Below are 16,575 nucleotides of genomic sequence, written 5' to 3'. Positions count from 1 at the left end.
GAGCTGAGGCCAGTGAGAAGGATGGCTCACTGACAGATTTTTACTGCAGGCAAGGGCTAAAAAACAAGACACACAAGCAGCTAGATTCCATTTCTTCTCACCAATTGCTTCTGATACTAAACATTACACGGCACAGTGCAGCAAGTCGTTCAGAAATTGGGAAGGAATTTAAGTCTCCTAGTTAGGAATCCAGTGACACTCAACTTCTGTTTTTCAAGCTATTCAGCAGTATCCTGATGTATTTGCTTCTCATCTGCACCGAAAGATTTTTAATTTGCTTGTGTATTTTGATTTTAAATATTCCTTTGAAATTAAAGCCATAGATTTCCAAGTACAAATTCTACCTATTGGGAATGCCAATAAATGTGATTCATGTATGAGACTGCTAAGCTGATCTTTAAAATCGGAGGAAGAGATCAGAGAACACCTATCCTCATACAAAAGAGGCAGCTTTTTTACATCACACTTGAAGACTTTATAGGCTAGGAAATACTAATTCTTTCCTATTAGTATGTAATTCAGGAGAATGAAAGCGTAAATGTTATTCCCTGTTCAGAACACTCACCAAAGGCTGTGCTTTTACTTGCTTTGCTAATTCCAGGACAATGCTATTCTGTAATCTTTCACATCCTCCCTCCACTTGACCCCCAAAAGCAGCCTGTTTGCATTGAGATCTGTTTTCAGCCAAACACACATTGCATTTAAAATTATTTTTAAAGAATTAATTCAGCAATTATTATCAGATGCTTGAGCATGCAGGTAAAGATGCACTGATTACACAGACATATATAGGCCTCTCTACTCTGGAAAGATAGGAATCAACACTGAGATAATTCCAAACATTAAATTATATTTTCTCAAATAGTGAAGCTCAAAATGTACAAAAAATTTTTTCTTAAAAAAAAAAAAAAAAAAAAAGCCAACAAGAAAGTGAAGAACTCCAGTACAGCATCATTCAATTTCGAGGAGCTGTTAAAATTAGCACAGGGAAACTATTATTGCTAATTAATAATCTCTACTGGCTGCTCCTTCCTCTTCGGAGTGTTCTAGTGGCTGCTGACTTTGCTTTCAGTCTTAGCTTTCAGTCTCATGAACAACGACTTACCTTAAAGTAATTACATTCAGATTAATTGAAAGAGTTGTACTTATAATGAAAACATCGTAATTCTATGAAATATATGAAATTCTTTATTTCAAGTTTGCATCCACAGTCATACATCTGTTTGTCCTCAAATCAGTCTGCATTGGCAACCACCAAAGAAGTTAAATAGCTTTTATGACACAGACACAAGGTAACCAGACAGCTTTACTTTCATTAAACAAAGGCAGACTGCCCTGTGACAGCATTTATTACCAGTGCATAGGTCATTCTCTTTTCCTATATTTCAATATTTACAATATTTCCCTTACATGGAGGAACACAGATGACTGTTACTAAACCTGTAACTTCCTGAATGAAAGAATGATGGGTATATGTACCTGGATACACTGGATGCTTTCATTTGTAGCTTTCATTTGCTAGTTCACAAGCTGTTGCTCAGAATGAGTTTAAATATCCTTACAGATCTCCACTACCACTTTCACCATTATATCACTATCCAAGTTCCACATTTAAAGTACCAATAGGATTTTTTTTAATAAGACAAGAAAACAAACAGAAGACAGACAAAACTGCAGTTCCCTCATGTATGATACTGCTTCAGAACCACTCTCTAAAAAAATATCCTTTCCAGAAGCACCGATTCCTTTCCAACAAGGAAGCAGCACAAGAGAGTTTGTATAATCAAGCCATAAAGTAAAACCAGTGTATTTTACAGTATTTCAAACTCCCAGTTACAGTGGTTAAGTTAAAAATTAGCATATGGAATGAGTATCAGAAACTTATGTATAAAAAGGTGAGTTAGTAAAAAACCTACAGCCAGATTAAAAGCAGAACTAGCAGCAAACACTGCTACCATTACACAGTACTCACGAAAGATGATTGATTCGATGGACATCTGAAAAAAGAAGCTGATGACTGTACTGTTATAAAAATGGCAAGACATATTTGATCATAGTAACTGTATGATCAAGTGTTAGAAGGAGAAAAGCAAGCATGATTCAGTTAACACAAATCCTACTTAAACAAGAGTGCTTCCAAGCCACAAAACATTTAGTTTCAGTTTTATACTAATAATCACAACTCCAGTCCAACAGATGCAACTGACTCTGGTAAGCACGTCTGAACAGACAACAAAAGGTAATTCCTACTGCATGCAGCTCCATACAATTGGTATGAATGTCAGTCTTTGCTTATATGGCACTTTGCAACAGCAAGGCATACTGCAGTTCAGAATGAAGGAAAACAGCACAGTGCTTTGTTCAGAGGTAAGGTTCAAATTGGGCATGACATATGTACAGTTTGTTTCCAGGCACGTCTTTGGTTACATTCTCAGTACAGTCTTCTTCACAAAAAAATAAATAACACATTCAAGACTTGGTTGAAGTTCAAGCAAAGATATTTTTTTTTCATTGTCAGAAAACAAGACAGTAGAAGTCCCTTTAAAGTGATGCTTTATTACATCCATAGACGATAAAATCCCAGTGCTACAGTAAGGCATGTAAATACTGAACCTGAAAGAAAATAGAAGTGGAGAAGACAGATAAGAAATCATTAGCTCTTGGAATATATCTTCAGAATTCAGAAGAATTCAGAATATCACTGCACTGCTAAAGATATAATCACCACTTCTTCCCCATATAAGAAAGCAAGTTTTTTCATTTACGAAACACAAACAATTTCAAGGCAGAGGGACACAGAAATGACAAAGAAGGAGGGAAAAGGAATGTGCAGGAACTGGACTGGAAGACTATCAAAAGGTTGGACAAAAAAAAACAAACAAACAACACCTTAGCTGCTTACCATTCAAAAAAAGATCGAAATGGCAAGTTACAGTTGTAAAATGAGGGATAACAGGGTTATTAAATCACAATCAGGTATTCCAAAAAATAAACGCAAACTACTTTATTATAGCTGATCAATTTGTGTTTTGTGGGGTTTGTTATTATTTCTAGTGAATGCAATCAACTTTTGGTTTCTAGATAAACACACTGAAGATTTTTGCCACTGTTTGCAATGGAAGCAATTCAAGTAAACATATTTTGCCTTTTTTTTTTTTATTATTATTTTTTTTTTTACTTCCATGACAGTAGGGATGATGGGGAAAAGAACTTCCTCTCACTTTAATAAGTTGCCTTTTATTTTTCAGTAATGGCCCTCTGTAAAGCATATCCCTATAGTACAGTACTGTAGATGTACTCGTGACAAAACCTGCTGTGAAAGAATAATCAAGAAGTCTAAACCAAAAGAATAACTTCTCCTGTTCATTTAATAGCACTACAGACTTCGATAGCTTTAATACTTTGACATTTCTCCTACAAGAAGCAAGAGCAATAACTTATTTGTTCCTAATGCATATATCTGAAAAATAACTACTTGAAGAATTTGATAATTGAACACCCAGAAAAACAGAAGCATTTGATTTTGTAGACAGAGCTCAATCAGACAGATAAACGCAGGCTGCTCTTATAAATTAAGCTGGGCACAGATGAAGCCTTTCACTCTTACTGACAGCCAATCTTTTAGATTTCTCACACACGACTGCAATACGAAGAATGGAAGAGCATACAGGCATAGTCCCTGCAAAATACAGCTGCAAATTACAGAAAACTTTCTCTGGTAACAATGCTGCTGATATTGACTGAGACTGCTTAAAGTACTCATATTTTCTTTGAGCCAGGGCCTTCATGAATACAGTCAATGGACAACTTGTAAAAACGCTGTCCAGTTTAGCAGGTCCACCACCAGATGCCTTACCTGCTAAGTACTTAATATTGTCGAGTTTGTGCGATTCCAGCATTGTTTTCAGATCAGCAACTTCTGTGTCTATTTTTCTGTCTGTTTGGGTCAGAGCTCGATCTTGTTGTGCATGCTAGAAAATAGAACAGGCTGATAATTTGAACAGTTCCACGTTTATTTAGAAATGTAACCCATTCCTCTAAGCTGTGCTTCCAACTCTTCCTTAAATGTGTGTTAATGAAGTAATTTGCACTCAAAGCAAACAAGTTTGTTCCTTGCTTACCTATCTAAGGAACTGAACTCAGTAAATTTTCATTACATGTTCACTAAGATGTAATCTAGAACATGGTCTTATCTCAATCTAGCAGCATAATCACTCACTTTAATGTGTCATCTGGCCCACAGATGTTCAAGTCACATCTCAATTATAATAGCTGTTGAGAAGTCTAGAAGACTCTCATGACAGAAACATACTGGAAGAGCATGACAATTTATGGCTCCTTAGAAATATCAGAGTAGGTCTTTTGATGTAAAAAAATGTGTCTTCATCTTGCAGTGAATTCTACTACAAAAACACTAAAGAATGACAGCCAGAATCTGATTATGACAGAAGACAGGACTTCATAGGAAAAAAAATGGGATTAAATCGTTACTCAGAAAGGGCTGAAAGCTCAAGCTTGTAAACTCAGAACAACAGCTGCTCTGCTGCTGCTATTTTCAAACCAGCACTACTGACACATTGTAATCAGTTAATGATTTATGGCTAAAGGTCCTCCTGTGACTAATTTTCTACAGTACAGAAATCAAGCAAAATGAAGAGGAATTCTTTAGTAAAAGCCTCCTTTAAAATGAACTCAAATCAATCAAGATATTGGTTTCAGTTCCAATGAAGATGGAAAAAGTCACTGATTTAAAAGAAAATAGCCCACTGAACAGGTTATATGTGTGTGTAGACCTAATAATATACATAAGCCTTTTTATTCTGTAAACACTTCATTTGTTTGTACCACCATGGAAATACACAGAAAAATAATAAATCTCAGTGACATTTTGTACATTGAAGGGTCTCAGAGCATGAGCAGCTTCAAAAAAGAGCACCAGCTCTGTAACACAAGTAAAAAAAGCTTTGGTATATAACAACAAGCTACCAAGTTCTTACCAGTTCCACTATTTCTGTCCTCATTTCAAGTAGTTTTCTTTCATTAAGTGAATACTGGAAGGGAAAAACAAACAACAGACAGATAAATAGGATATTGTCTTCAAGGCTTTTCCCAAAGCATGATTCCTTTGCTGTTCTCTGCTTCCCAGTTTTCTACAAAACTGAATCTGAACACCCACGTTGTCTGGCAACACCTGAAAGATATTATTGCAAGGTGACTGCTGTCATTGGAAAGCTGAATGCAGACAGGTGTTCAGCTCACACTGGAACGATGGTATACACTGAAAAGCAGATGGCAGAAGAGTTGGCAGATTGGCACTTCTGCCAAAGACCTGTGACTCTGAAGAGTAAATGGGACAGATAACTAACTCAGAGAACACAGACACCAAGACTGAATCATCCTCTTTCTTCAGTAAGGGGAGCAGTTTTGAAGTTATCAGAGCAAACTCAGCTACCAAAGATGTTTCACCAGCGTTACAGGCACTCTCTATTCAAACTTTTGAAATGGTCAGGATGGTACTTGAGGAACACCACAAAATGCTGTATTTGGTAAACACAGAGCATTTGTATCTCATGTTAAGTCACTGGGTCAGAGTCACCTGAAAGAAAATACTGCAAGTCAGAAGTCCTGGGTTACTTATGAACTGTAGTTATCTGGATTCAAGGAAAGGTAAATCCAGATTTAAGAAGCATACATTTAAGGCAGGCAGGTACCTTTCTGACTCATGAACTGGCATTATTTGACATATGTAATGATTCCTATCCACTACTGAGCAATTCAATTACTCCTAGGACAGCTGCTAAGCCATCAGTCTATAGTGCAGAGTATTAAGGTCATCAGGCTCCCATCACAGAATCCTCAGTCACACAGTGATAACCTCAGCTACTGACATTCCCATGTGGAAAGTTGCTTTTTTTTTTTTTTCCCCTTCCAGTCTAGAGGCTTATTCCACTTTGATATCAAACTCAGATTAATCTACATAAATGCCTCAGCATTGAAAAACTCTCTTTAAATTACCCAGAACACTATTCAAACTTCTATTAGACCCAAAGATCCAATTAATAAACAGCACGAGGCTACACAGAAAAAAAAAAAATAGAAGAGACAAACAATAAGATGCCTATAATTAATAAAACGTGTTGCTGAATTCTGCAAATTGATGACAAGGACAAAAAAATTCAGTAGCATATATTGCCTCAAAGTAAAATTCTTCAAAGCGTTAAGGTAACAAAACAATACAATTTTTAAGTCATGTCTGAGGTCAAGTTTAACCTAGCAATGCCCCATCCCTGGAAGTCTTCAAAGCCAACTGAATGGGGTTCTGGGCAGCCTGATGGGTGGCAACCAGCAGGATGGCCTTTAAAAAGTCTCTTCCAATCCAAGCCATTCTATGATTCTGTGTAAATAGGACCCCACATTAATAAACTGATTATCACTATCAAATGTGGCATTACATTTAAAATAAACAATAAACAGTCCTTCTGTTACAAAAGTCCAAGACATGTCCATAATAACATAAGCACATAAGAAGAGGAAAAGTTAAGGCCCCCCCCCCCGGGGGGGGGGGGGGGTGGCGCGTTAAATCCATGTTTTTTTTGCAAAGCAGAGAAAATGTAGTTCTGCCAGATGCATCTTCATGTTTTTAAACAGCAAACTTAAGGCACGTGAATATAAGTGAAAATTTGTTCCATGCTTCAAGATTTTCCAATTCAATCTGTATCACTGCAGATATACATCAGGGCATAAGCAGGTGTGCATTAGCTAATGAAGGCTTCTCCAGGAAAAGTAAAATGGAACAGACTTATTAAAAGATAAAGCACTTAAGAGTTTGAAACACTAGAAATGGCTGACATGAGCGCTGGCAAATTAAGATAATCTCCTTCAGCACTTCGAACACACACCAAAAAATACCTTATATCCAAACAGTTTTTTCTGTTGAGATTGCAAGTAAATATTACTCCTTCATTACCTACCTGTGATAAGAAGACTGAGTTACAAACAAAATCTGCAGTAAGATGTCACTAAAAGATCTGTCCATTTTGATGATGCAATTCAAGTTCCTAAAAACTTTCAAAAAAGATCTAAAACCAGACTTCTATTTAGAATGCTCCACCTACTGAAAAAACAACAACTCTATCTTCTGATTTTCATATATGTTAATCTAATTGAAAAGCTTGTCCACTCGGTTCTGCCAGATATTTCAAGTCAAAAACAATCAGAATCAGTATCAGTTACAATAAAAATTCATCACAACGACTTTCACAACAGGCACTGCCTGACAAACTAGCCACACTGTAGCCTCTTGCTATAGGGAAAGGAAACATCCTCAATAATGGCAAGATAATGACATGTTTATACTTAATTCAATGAGAAAATAGAGCTGTGCCAACAATACAGAAAATCTCAAGGCAACTAGTCAGAATATTTAACTGTAGTACGTTAATACTGATATGGAAACAATATCAAGAGACAGACACACAAAAAAACCCCACAGTACCTTGTACCACAGCAGCATAAGGATGAGTAATTGAGATTAATAGCATCTTGAAAAGGAATAACACCACAGACTAATATTAAACTGATGTTCTTATCCAAATTTGGAGATTATTCAATGTTTAGATGTTTCCAGAAGAAAGCAATCAGAACTTACCAGTTCTTTTACTCTGCTCTTCTCTAGGTTTAGGTTTAGTTTGTTATCTGCACGAACTTTGGTAATTTCATCCTTATGGGAACACAAATGAGAAAGTGGTGAACAAGAATTTAATTGTAAGCAAAAAAAGTCAGCCAAAATACTGTGCCTCTTTTTTAATTAGAGAGGAACTGGATTCTGAAGACGCAATGTGCATAGATTTCCAGAGTACAAGCGTTCCTGCCCTTCCACTCGTGTTCTGTAGGATGAGTTCAATCTCACTGGGACAAATCAAAAACTAACAACTACTTTTACACCAGAACACTCAAAGCAAGAGTTGATGAAGAACACAACCTTCTACAAATTCTGGGAGCGTTTCATAAACCCATGGCTCACCACTTTTAGAACTCCTTGCCCATGCACACTTGTAAACTGGACTTCTATGAAGGAATCTTGATACTCAACATACTTTAAAAACAGTTTTCAACTTTAAAATTTAAAAGGAAATCTGTTTCTGAAGACTGCATCCAGGCTCTCAGAAAAGAACTACTGACAACTAAGAAGACAGAAAACGTTTATTATTTTTAAACACACAACTTGAAACTACCACTAAGTATTCTGCTTCATGGATAGCCCTAAGCGACCCCTACTTTGCTTAGCGACAACTGCCATTTTATATTAACTTCCCAGCAGGAATTCTAGCCAGATGACACTTTGTCATAAGACAAACTGCTGATCTGATGAGTGTGTGGGAGAATCAAAAGATTGATGATGTTCTGGGATATTCTGCAGTTAAAAACAAGTAAACATCTCTCAAGTAGACCAATATCAGCCAGACAAGACTTCATTAAGTTTCTACAAATAATAACGACATTCAATTTCTATGCTAGGATTTTTGAACTTTAACTGTGTTGTAATTAGATGTCATTACAGCACAATGTTACAATTCAATGAAAATATTTTGAAGCCTTTACAACATTGTGTCATTTTGTCCTTCAGAAAAAAAAAAAGCATGAGCAAAATTATTACAATTATAATTTTATCTTTACAGTAAGAAGTGAAAGACACCTAACTTAAAGATGACTCAGATCCTTCATGTCCTACCAGTGAATATGCTAACTCATTTATATGCAAGTGAAACAATAAAATAAGTTACAAGACAAAAATCAGATGCTGAATGTATTTCAGAAAGAGTATTCTGAAAGCCAGTGTGCATTAAGCACTTCATAACAAAACAGTTTCCAATCTTAATCATTCTTGAAAGAATTTCTATCTGCATAAAAGCTACACATTCATCTAAGTAACAGGTTTTGAAACCATCTTCATGAGAGAAAGGTATTTTGATTGTTAGCCAGGAGAAGCAAACTACAAAGAGCAGAAACACAGCACTGATTATTAAACCTAAGAAGGACCTGCAGATCATTAACAAGAGTTTCCTCCACAAATTATTTTTTCTTGCTAAGGTCATTTGCTAACAAACAAGTGGGACCAAACCAATGGTCCCAAATTTACTGGCTAAGTCTGTTTTAAATTCTGGACAGTTACATTTTAATTCAGTACTTTGTGTAAACACAGTAAGTTTACAGTTCTGTCATCATAAATTAAATATGTGTGAAATCAACTTCGTTGCAGCCCATTCTATCCCATCAATTTCAATTACAACAATCAAACACAACCTTTACAATAAAATCACAACTGCAACATTTTTTTTTAAGCAAATATGACAGGCCTTAATTCTTGATTATGTTGGTACAGTATCTTACCATGACTTGCTTCTTTATCTGCTGGAGTTCCAGTTTTATTTTCTGGGAGAGCAGAAAAAATGTACACTTCAGTATTGTACACAAAAACTGGCAATCTAGACATACGAACCGATTTGTATGATCAGTAGCAATGATTATAATCCATACTGTGAAAGGAAGGTGTCTTAGTTTCAGCTGGGATGGAATTGTTTTTCTTCAGAGCTTCTGATATGATGCTATGTTTTAGTTCTAGGAGAAAAACAATGCTGATAACACACTGCTATTTACAGTTGCCTGCTAAGCAGTGTAGTACAGAGCCAAGACCACTTGCAGCAAAGGGCCCAGGGAGCTGGGAAGGAACAGAATTAAGACAGTTGAATTAAGCTGACCAAAGGGATACTCCACACCATAGGATATCAAGCAGGAGTTGTGAAGGGAGTTGAAGTTCATCTCTCTTTCTCTACCATTGCTTGGGAGGCTAGCTGGTCATCAGTCAGGGGGTGGTGAGCAATTCCTTGTGCATCACTTGTTATATCTGTCATACAGACATAACTATTTTCCTTTTCCCTATTTTGGTAAACAGTTTTATCTCAACCCATAGGTTCTATTTTATTACCATTTTTTAATTCTCTCCCACATCCCACTGGGAAGGGATGGTGGAATGAGTGGATGACAGTGCAGTGCTCAGCCACCTGCCAGGTTAAACCACAACAGAAGGCAGAATGAATGTGGTTTAACTTCATTTATATCCTGAGTATGTTTGTAGACAGACCCACCTGTACATGTGTGTACTCAATCAGTACTGCATATTTCCAAACAACAGCACAAGACAGAAGCTAGCACTGTCCCACAGCACTACAGGTGGCCAAATGCACAGGATGGTATTAGCAAGAGTAAACACAGCCAAAAGTAACTGATTACTCCCTCATGCTTAGCATTTGTGAGCTTACATCAGAAAAGTTGTGTCCAGCTTTAGGCTCCTCGGTATAAGACAAATGTTGGCATACTGGAACAAGCTCAATGGAGAGCCACCAAGATGATGGGAGACTGCAGCAAGTGGCATAGGAGTGGAGAGTGAAAAGAGAAAGAGCGTGCAGGACAGCAAGCAATGTGCTTGTTTAGCCTTAAAAAGAAATTGCTAAATGGTAATCAAAACACAGCCAGCAACTCCCTTAATGGTTTCTGGCAGTCCCTTCCAAGCTAAATTATTCTCTCACTATTTCTTTCAAAAGACGTATGAAATAAGAATAGCTGTAGCACTTTCTATTAATTCTAATGTATGAAAATTATTGGAACAAAGAAGAGCAACAGCTGCATCAACAATTTATGCCCTACAGCTCAGCAGTTTCTTCCCTCCTCATCGTCTTATTTTTTACCTCGTGTGTGCTGAGGATGATTTAAGTTTTTGCCAAACTTCACAAGATTCCTAAAAGCCTATTTTCCCAGCTTCCATCTGGATGGAGGGACATCAACAGCCTTTGGGTCAGCAACTCCTCCCAGCTTTGTATCACCCGCAAACTTGCTGAGGATGCATTCTGCCCCTCTGTGAGATTATTAAGTTGGTGTTAACCTATATTAGCACCCAAGTCAACCCCTTGGATACAAAACACTTTTTTACCTCGTTTTCTGACCGAAGTGCTGAAAACTCACTTTTTTCCAATATAATCATGTCCTTTTTCAATCCACCAATATGGGACATAATTTGTTGAAGAGCAATCTCCTAGAAAAAATAGAAGACAAGCCTCAGAACATATAACCATAATGTTTTTTCTCATCTGCGCATACAGATACAACAGGCTAAACCCCTAAATCTTTAATCTGGCAATTTAAGATTGACTATCTTAGTTTCAAAGAAGGTGAGATAAATTAAGAGAAAGTGACAAAACAAGCAAGTTGTGCTGAAGTGTTAGTAATGTTTGGGGGAAAAAAATCAGCAATGCTAACACAGATCAGAATAATTCAAGTAATAGCCCAGGATCTGGTTTCTTCTAAGTCTTCAAATTCTTAACCCAGCAAAGGCATTGGGGAGAAAAGATGCCCCTGTGCTAAATGAGGAAAGCCAGTCACACCAAGACTCCCCAGTGCTACCCTACTCCTGCAATTCCTTCTTCTTCCACCTTCCTGTGGAAGAGAGCTCACTCTGCTTTTCTACAAGCAGAAGAGTGCACTACACTTACACTTTTAACCACTACTCTCAGTCTGACAGAAGTGAGCTACCAGAAGACAGACAAGCATCCCCCTCCATTTTGGAGGATGGAAAGGTCTGTACATGCTGCTTCTGATGCTACTCTATCCACATGCAAACAGGGATTCCCCTTTAAACGCCTCCCACTAATAAGCAGATCCTTGCTTTTGATTCTGGATTAACACCATTACAAATCTGACACTGCAACTTGGTTTTTGTGAAGTAATGATATTCTAATTCACAGCACTACATGGCATCTGGAAATGCCATGTTAGGCTACCTGACTGTAAAAAAAAAAAAAAAGCAATGGGTCAATGTGCTGGAAATATCACAGAAGATCTACAAAAAGATACTTCCATGGATATCTCCTTTCTTATTCCCTATGTGTTCAGCTTATTTTTATTCTCTCTGCACTGAACTCATCAAAACAATTTCTTCCATTTTCCATCTCTTTCTCATTTCTATACATATACAACACGTACATGCATTTTTCAAGGCTTTTATTTATCTCTTACCTATCCAATTATGGCCTAATGGCAATAACTACATTCACAGTTTTCCAAATTCTCTTTCAGTTCTTCGTTCTCTTTTAGTACAAGCCCTTGACCACACAAAGACTACAACAAAGCACACATTTACCATGTCACCCAGAGTTCAGGTTAATACACACCTCCTGAGCATGCCATATAAACTTGTACAGACAGAAAAATCACCTGAGGGTCATATTTAGCACAGTCACAGAAAAAGGGGAAAAAAATGTATCTACTTTCATTTCAAAAATCTGGGAATAAGAGGAGGTACAGATTCCAAAACTGCTTCTTGTTACACACAGTGGGAGAAAGGGCTCTTAAGCAGTGCATTCTCTGATATAGTGCAGAATAAATTCAGCACAGGAGAAGGGAGTGCTCTTGCATCTGCCTTTCCTGGAATCTAAGAGTTAGAAAAGATGGACTGAAGCCTCCCCATACAGAAGGTGATGCAAAATCCAATACTTAACGAGCAGCCCCACTGTTCTTTACACAGAGAGTGGCGAGGTGCTGGAACAGCTGCCCAGAGAGGTTGTGGATGCCCCGACCCTGGAGGTGTTCAAGGCCAGGTTAGATAGGGCCCTGGGCTGGTATTGAATGTAGAGGTTGGTGGCCCTGCATGAGGCAGGGAGGGGTGGAGATTCATGATGCTTGAGGTCCTTTCCAACCCTGGCCATTCTGTGATTCTGTCAAGACTATTATACTATGAAGCCAGCAGCTACAGTTCTCTCACATTAAGATGACAGATTCTCACATTAAGATGGCAACTTAGCTACCACAAAATTATTTGAATCCTTTGTTTGGAAAATGTCCTGGGGCTTGTGAATCCCAGCCTCACAAAGCAGTCTAAAGTACTTCACTTACTGCTTCCCACTAGCATGGCCTATTTGACACACTTATGTGTCTGGCAATTCCAACATACTAGATATTGTGAATCACATTCAAAAGATGCTTAAGTTCCATATAGAGCAAGTTGTGTCTCACTCTGAATTTCAATTTCATTTCTGAAGTCAGATGTGCCTAAAATATTCAATACTTTCAAGTCCACTTGCTTAGATAGATCTGCCTGTGTACAACCTGACAAAGGGCTCCCTCCCAAAAACAAAACAGCCATTCTCTCACAAATTCAGTTCAAGTCCACCTAATTTTCTGGTAACCGGGATGGATCTCCAGCTGTTCAGAATTATCAGCCCATTTTCAAGCAAGTTTTCTTCAGTTCCTCTCACTGATTTACATATATATTACATATATGTGTGCGTGTGTGTGTGGACTTAAGAGTATACCTTGAACAACATATGCATCAAAGGAAACAGACAACTCACAATATCAGTATCCAAAACATACCATTCCTGTGCATTATCAGTATATACAACTACACTAACCACACACTAAAAGCAATGCAAAGAAGTGTTGCTCAATTCTAATACAGTATAATTGTCACTATGACAGAAAGATAAATTTAGAAACAGTCTACATAACAGAATGGTAAATTACAGGAGGAAATCTTCTACGTTGTTGCTGTAAAACTAGAGAAGAGAGTAATATAGGGGCTGTTACTAGTTAATCCCATGCATAGAGTATCTCCTATGACTGGTAAGAGCCTTTTCAGGAATTCTATTCAGGTTACAATAAAGCTAGGAAGAAACAAAGAAACAAACAAATACCTATTAATGAACACTGTACCAGATCATAGTTCCTAAGTGTCAAGATCCATCTCAATGCTTTGATAAGCGAGATTCAAGACAAAACTCAATAGCCAGTAGATATACATGGATAGCTGTTCATTTTCAAGTTTTTAAACACTGTCTACCAGTAAATAATACAGCAATGTGCACTTCATTAGCAGGCACACTAGATCTCTTTTGTCTTTAACCTTTCCACCTTCTTTGAGCTAACCTGCTGCACTTTGGTCACCATGTCCTTGTAAATCATATCCAGGTTGGTGTTCACGATTTTCACGAATGCAGACACAATCACCTCCGACTGCTGAGTAGTGAATCCTAAGCACAACAAAATACAACAATATTCATTGAATCACAGAATCGCTCAGACTGGAAAAGACCTTCAAAATCATTGAGTCCAACCACAACATAACCATCCTACCCTACTCTAACAACCCTCTGCTAAATCAGGTCCCCAAACACCACATCCAAATGGTTTTTAAACACATCCAGGGATGGTGACTCAACAACCTCTCTGGGCAGCCTATTGCAGTGCTTAACAACCCTTGCTGTAAAGAAGTTTTCTTGATATCCAACCTAAACTTACCCTAGTGCAACTTGAGGCCATTTCCCATTCAGAGACTTACTGCAGGACAGCTGATGAACAATTTCTAATATTAATAACAAAGCTTTTTAAAAAGCAGTCAGTAACGAAAGGTAGTAAAACATATTCCTTTCTATCTAGCACTAGCAGAGCACAACAGGCTATACAACCAAATTCCTCCAATCCAAAATCATGCCTGTAATATACATAGCTGTGTCTGTAGTACAGCACTATTACAACATCAGCAAGATAAATGTTGAAAGTTTTTTCTAAAAGCACTACGGAATGCCATCTCTCATGTGGTTATTTTTATGAGTAAGAACCCTAACATTCAAGAGCAGATATCTACTTTTAGTACACTGTAAGTAGTACCACAGGAGACAGGCAAATCTCAGCAATTCCCAACAGAGAAGAGCTCTGATTTTAGGCCTACAAGCACCTGAGTCCCTATAAAAATACACTTTGAACTCTGTACGTGGTGAACTATCATAAAACATAGTTTCAAATACGTAGCAGGTTAGTGTTAAAAAGCAGATTTGGGGCCTGAGAGTGAGTCACTTTCAACAGCAGAGCTGATTTAACCATTTGCCATCACCAAAAGGTACCCTTCCTCCTGCTGCTATGTACGTCCTAGTGCTCACACAACTGCTCTGTGAGCTCATTAAACTAATGTCTCAGAATGCTAATCGAGCCAAAGGAACTGTAGTTTCCTAAGAATTAGGTTGGCACACACACGAAGACTGAAACTACACGGGAGGAGAAAGTGACTGAGATCTCTGCTTTCCAGTAGCAATTTGGCTGCATGTTCCTTCCTCTTAGTGTTACTGAGGTAGCGAAGGCACATCATGAATCCAGAACGATCTCTTCCCTTATGTTTTAGGGTAAGAGAAGGAATATTTTAGACTGCATTCTACGCTCCATCCCAAGAGCTGCATTTTACATAGCAGCCCGCGTTCAATCGCTTTACAAAACAAACAAGCTAAGAACCCACCCACGATCCAACCCAAGGGACTGCGAAATTACCATGTCCTTCCAGGAGGCACACCAGGGCGTGAGTGTCAAAAAAAAGCTTCCTACTTCCCAGCAAGGAAACGCTGTCCTTGCTTCGTAAAAATGAAGGCACGGCGTTGCTCACACCTGAGAAAGACAAGCGGAAGGTTGGACATATTTTTACGAAATAACAAGAAATCGACACGCGAGCTCTCCAGGAGCTTCCTACTGGCCGCAATAACGAAGCAACGCGCACCTTCACCGCAGCAGCCTGCAGCGACGTGCACCGACTGCCTCGAAAACCCCAAGGGATCTGACTGCTAACTTCTACGAGCACGAAAACCGACAGCGCCGCCGCAGCTCCAAAACACCTCCCAGGTCCCCCACATCCCAAAAGGACCCCACCGAGGGGCACAAGCGTCCCGCTTATCAACGCTCCAAAGCACGCTTTCCGCTCCCCGCTCTCACCGCTCTCCCCGCGGCGCCGCACCCACCCCGCGCCGCCGCTAATGGCGGCCACCGCGCGCGGACGGGCGGGCGTGAGGCGGTGACGTGAGGCGGAAGCGGGCGGGAGGGCGCCGTGGGACCGCAGCGCTAACAGCGCCCGCCTCGCTGCCATGCCGCCCGCTCCCAGCGACAAGCGAAGAGAGAGAATCCACCGGCGCTACCGGAAAGCCATGGCTGGGCACCTCCCTTCCGCCGCGGCCGTCGATCTGCTTCCGTCTCCGGAGTGGAGCTTGGTGTTACGGATGGAGCCCTGCTGCTCGTCCCGCGTCACGCCTCCCAGGGTGCTTGGGGCCGGACGCGGGCACAGTGCTTACCATCACAGAATCACAGAGTGGCCAGGGTTGGAAAGGACCTCAAGCATCATGAATCTGCACCCCCCCCCCCCGCCACATGCAGGGCCACCAACCTTCACATTCAATACCAGCCCAGGCTGCCCAGAGCCCCATCCAACCTGGCCTTGAACACCTCCAGGGTCGGGGCATCCACAACCTCGCTGGGCAGCTGATCCAGCACCTCGCCACTCTCATAGTAAAGAACTTCCCCTGACAACCCGTTCAGAAACACGTGCAGCACATGGCGGAAGAGATGTGGCTACATGTGGGTCAAGTGCTACCAGGTGGGATTCCAGGGTCTTGGGATGACAGCTAAAGGAATTGAATGCGCGGCTCATCTTTTCTTCTTTGCCTCCTGTATTGGGTAACTGCACAGAAACAAGGCAAAGGATCACTTCTT

General features: G+C 39.4%; 1 protein-coding gene across 1 annotated transcript; it reads right to left on the bottom strand.

Annotated features, from left to right (window-relative positions):
- Positions 1-1,165: 1,165 nt before the first annotated feature.
- Positions 1,166-15,986, bottom strand: MCUR1 (mitochondrial calcium uniporter regulator 1). The gene is made up of 9 exons (XM_042808630.1): positions 15,805-15,986; positions 15,370-15,483; positions 13,978-14,081; positions 10,988-11,089; positions 9,391-9,432; positions 7,649-7,720; positions 4,998-5,051; positions 3,857-3,971; positions 1,166-2,613 (listed from the first exon to the last, which is right to left on the bottom strand). The coding sequence occupies exons 1-9, from the start codon at positions 15,953-15,955 to the stop codon at positions 2,558-2,560; spliced, it is 810 nt and encodes a 269-aa protein (XP_042664564.1). The 5' UTR covers positions 15,956-15,986; the 3' UTR covers positions 1,166-2,557.
- Between the last annotated feature and the right edge of the window lie 589 nt (positions 15,987-16,575).

Source organism: Centrocercus urophasianus, unplaced genomic scaffold (assembly GCF_019232065.1).
Source record: "Centrocercus urophasianus isolate 14NV4802_14NV808 unplaced genomic scaffold, USGS_Curo_1.0 seq_11, whole genome shotgun sequence".
NCBI classification, from domain to species: domain Eukaryota; kingdom Metazoa; phylum Chordata; class Aves; order Galliformes; family Phasianidae; genus Centrocercus; species Centrocercus urophasianus.
This window is presented reverse-complemented; position numbering and strand designations above follow the sequence as displayed.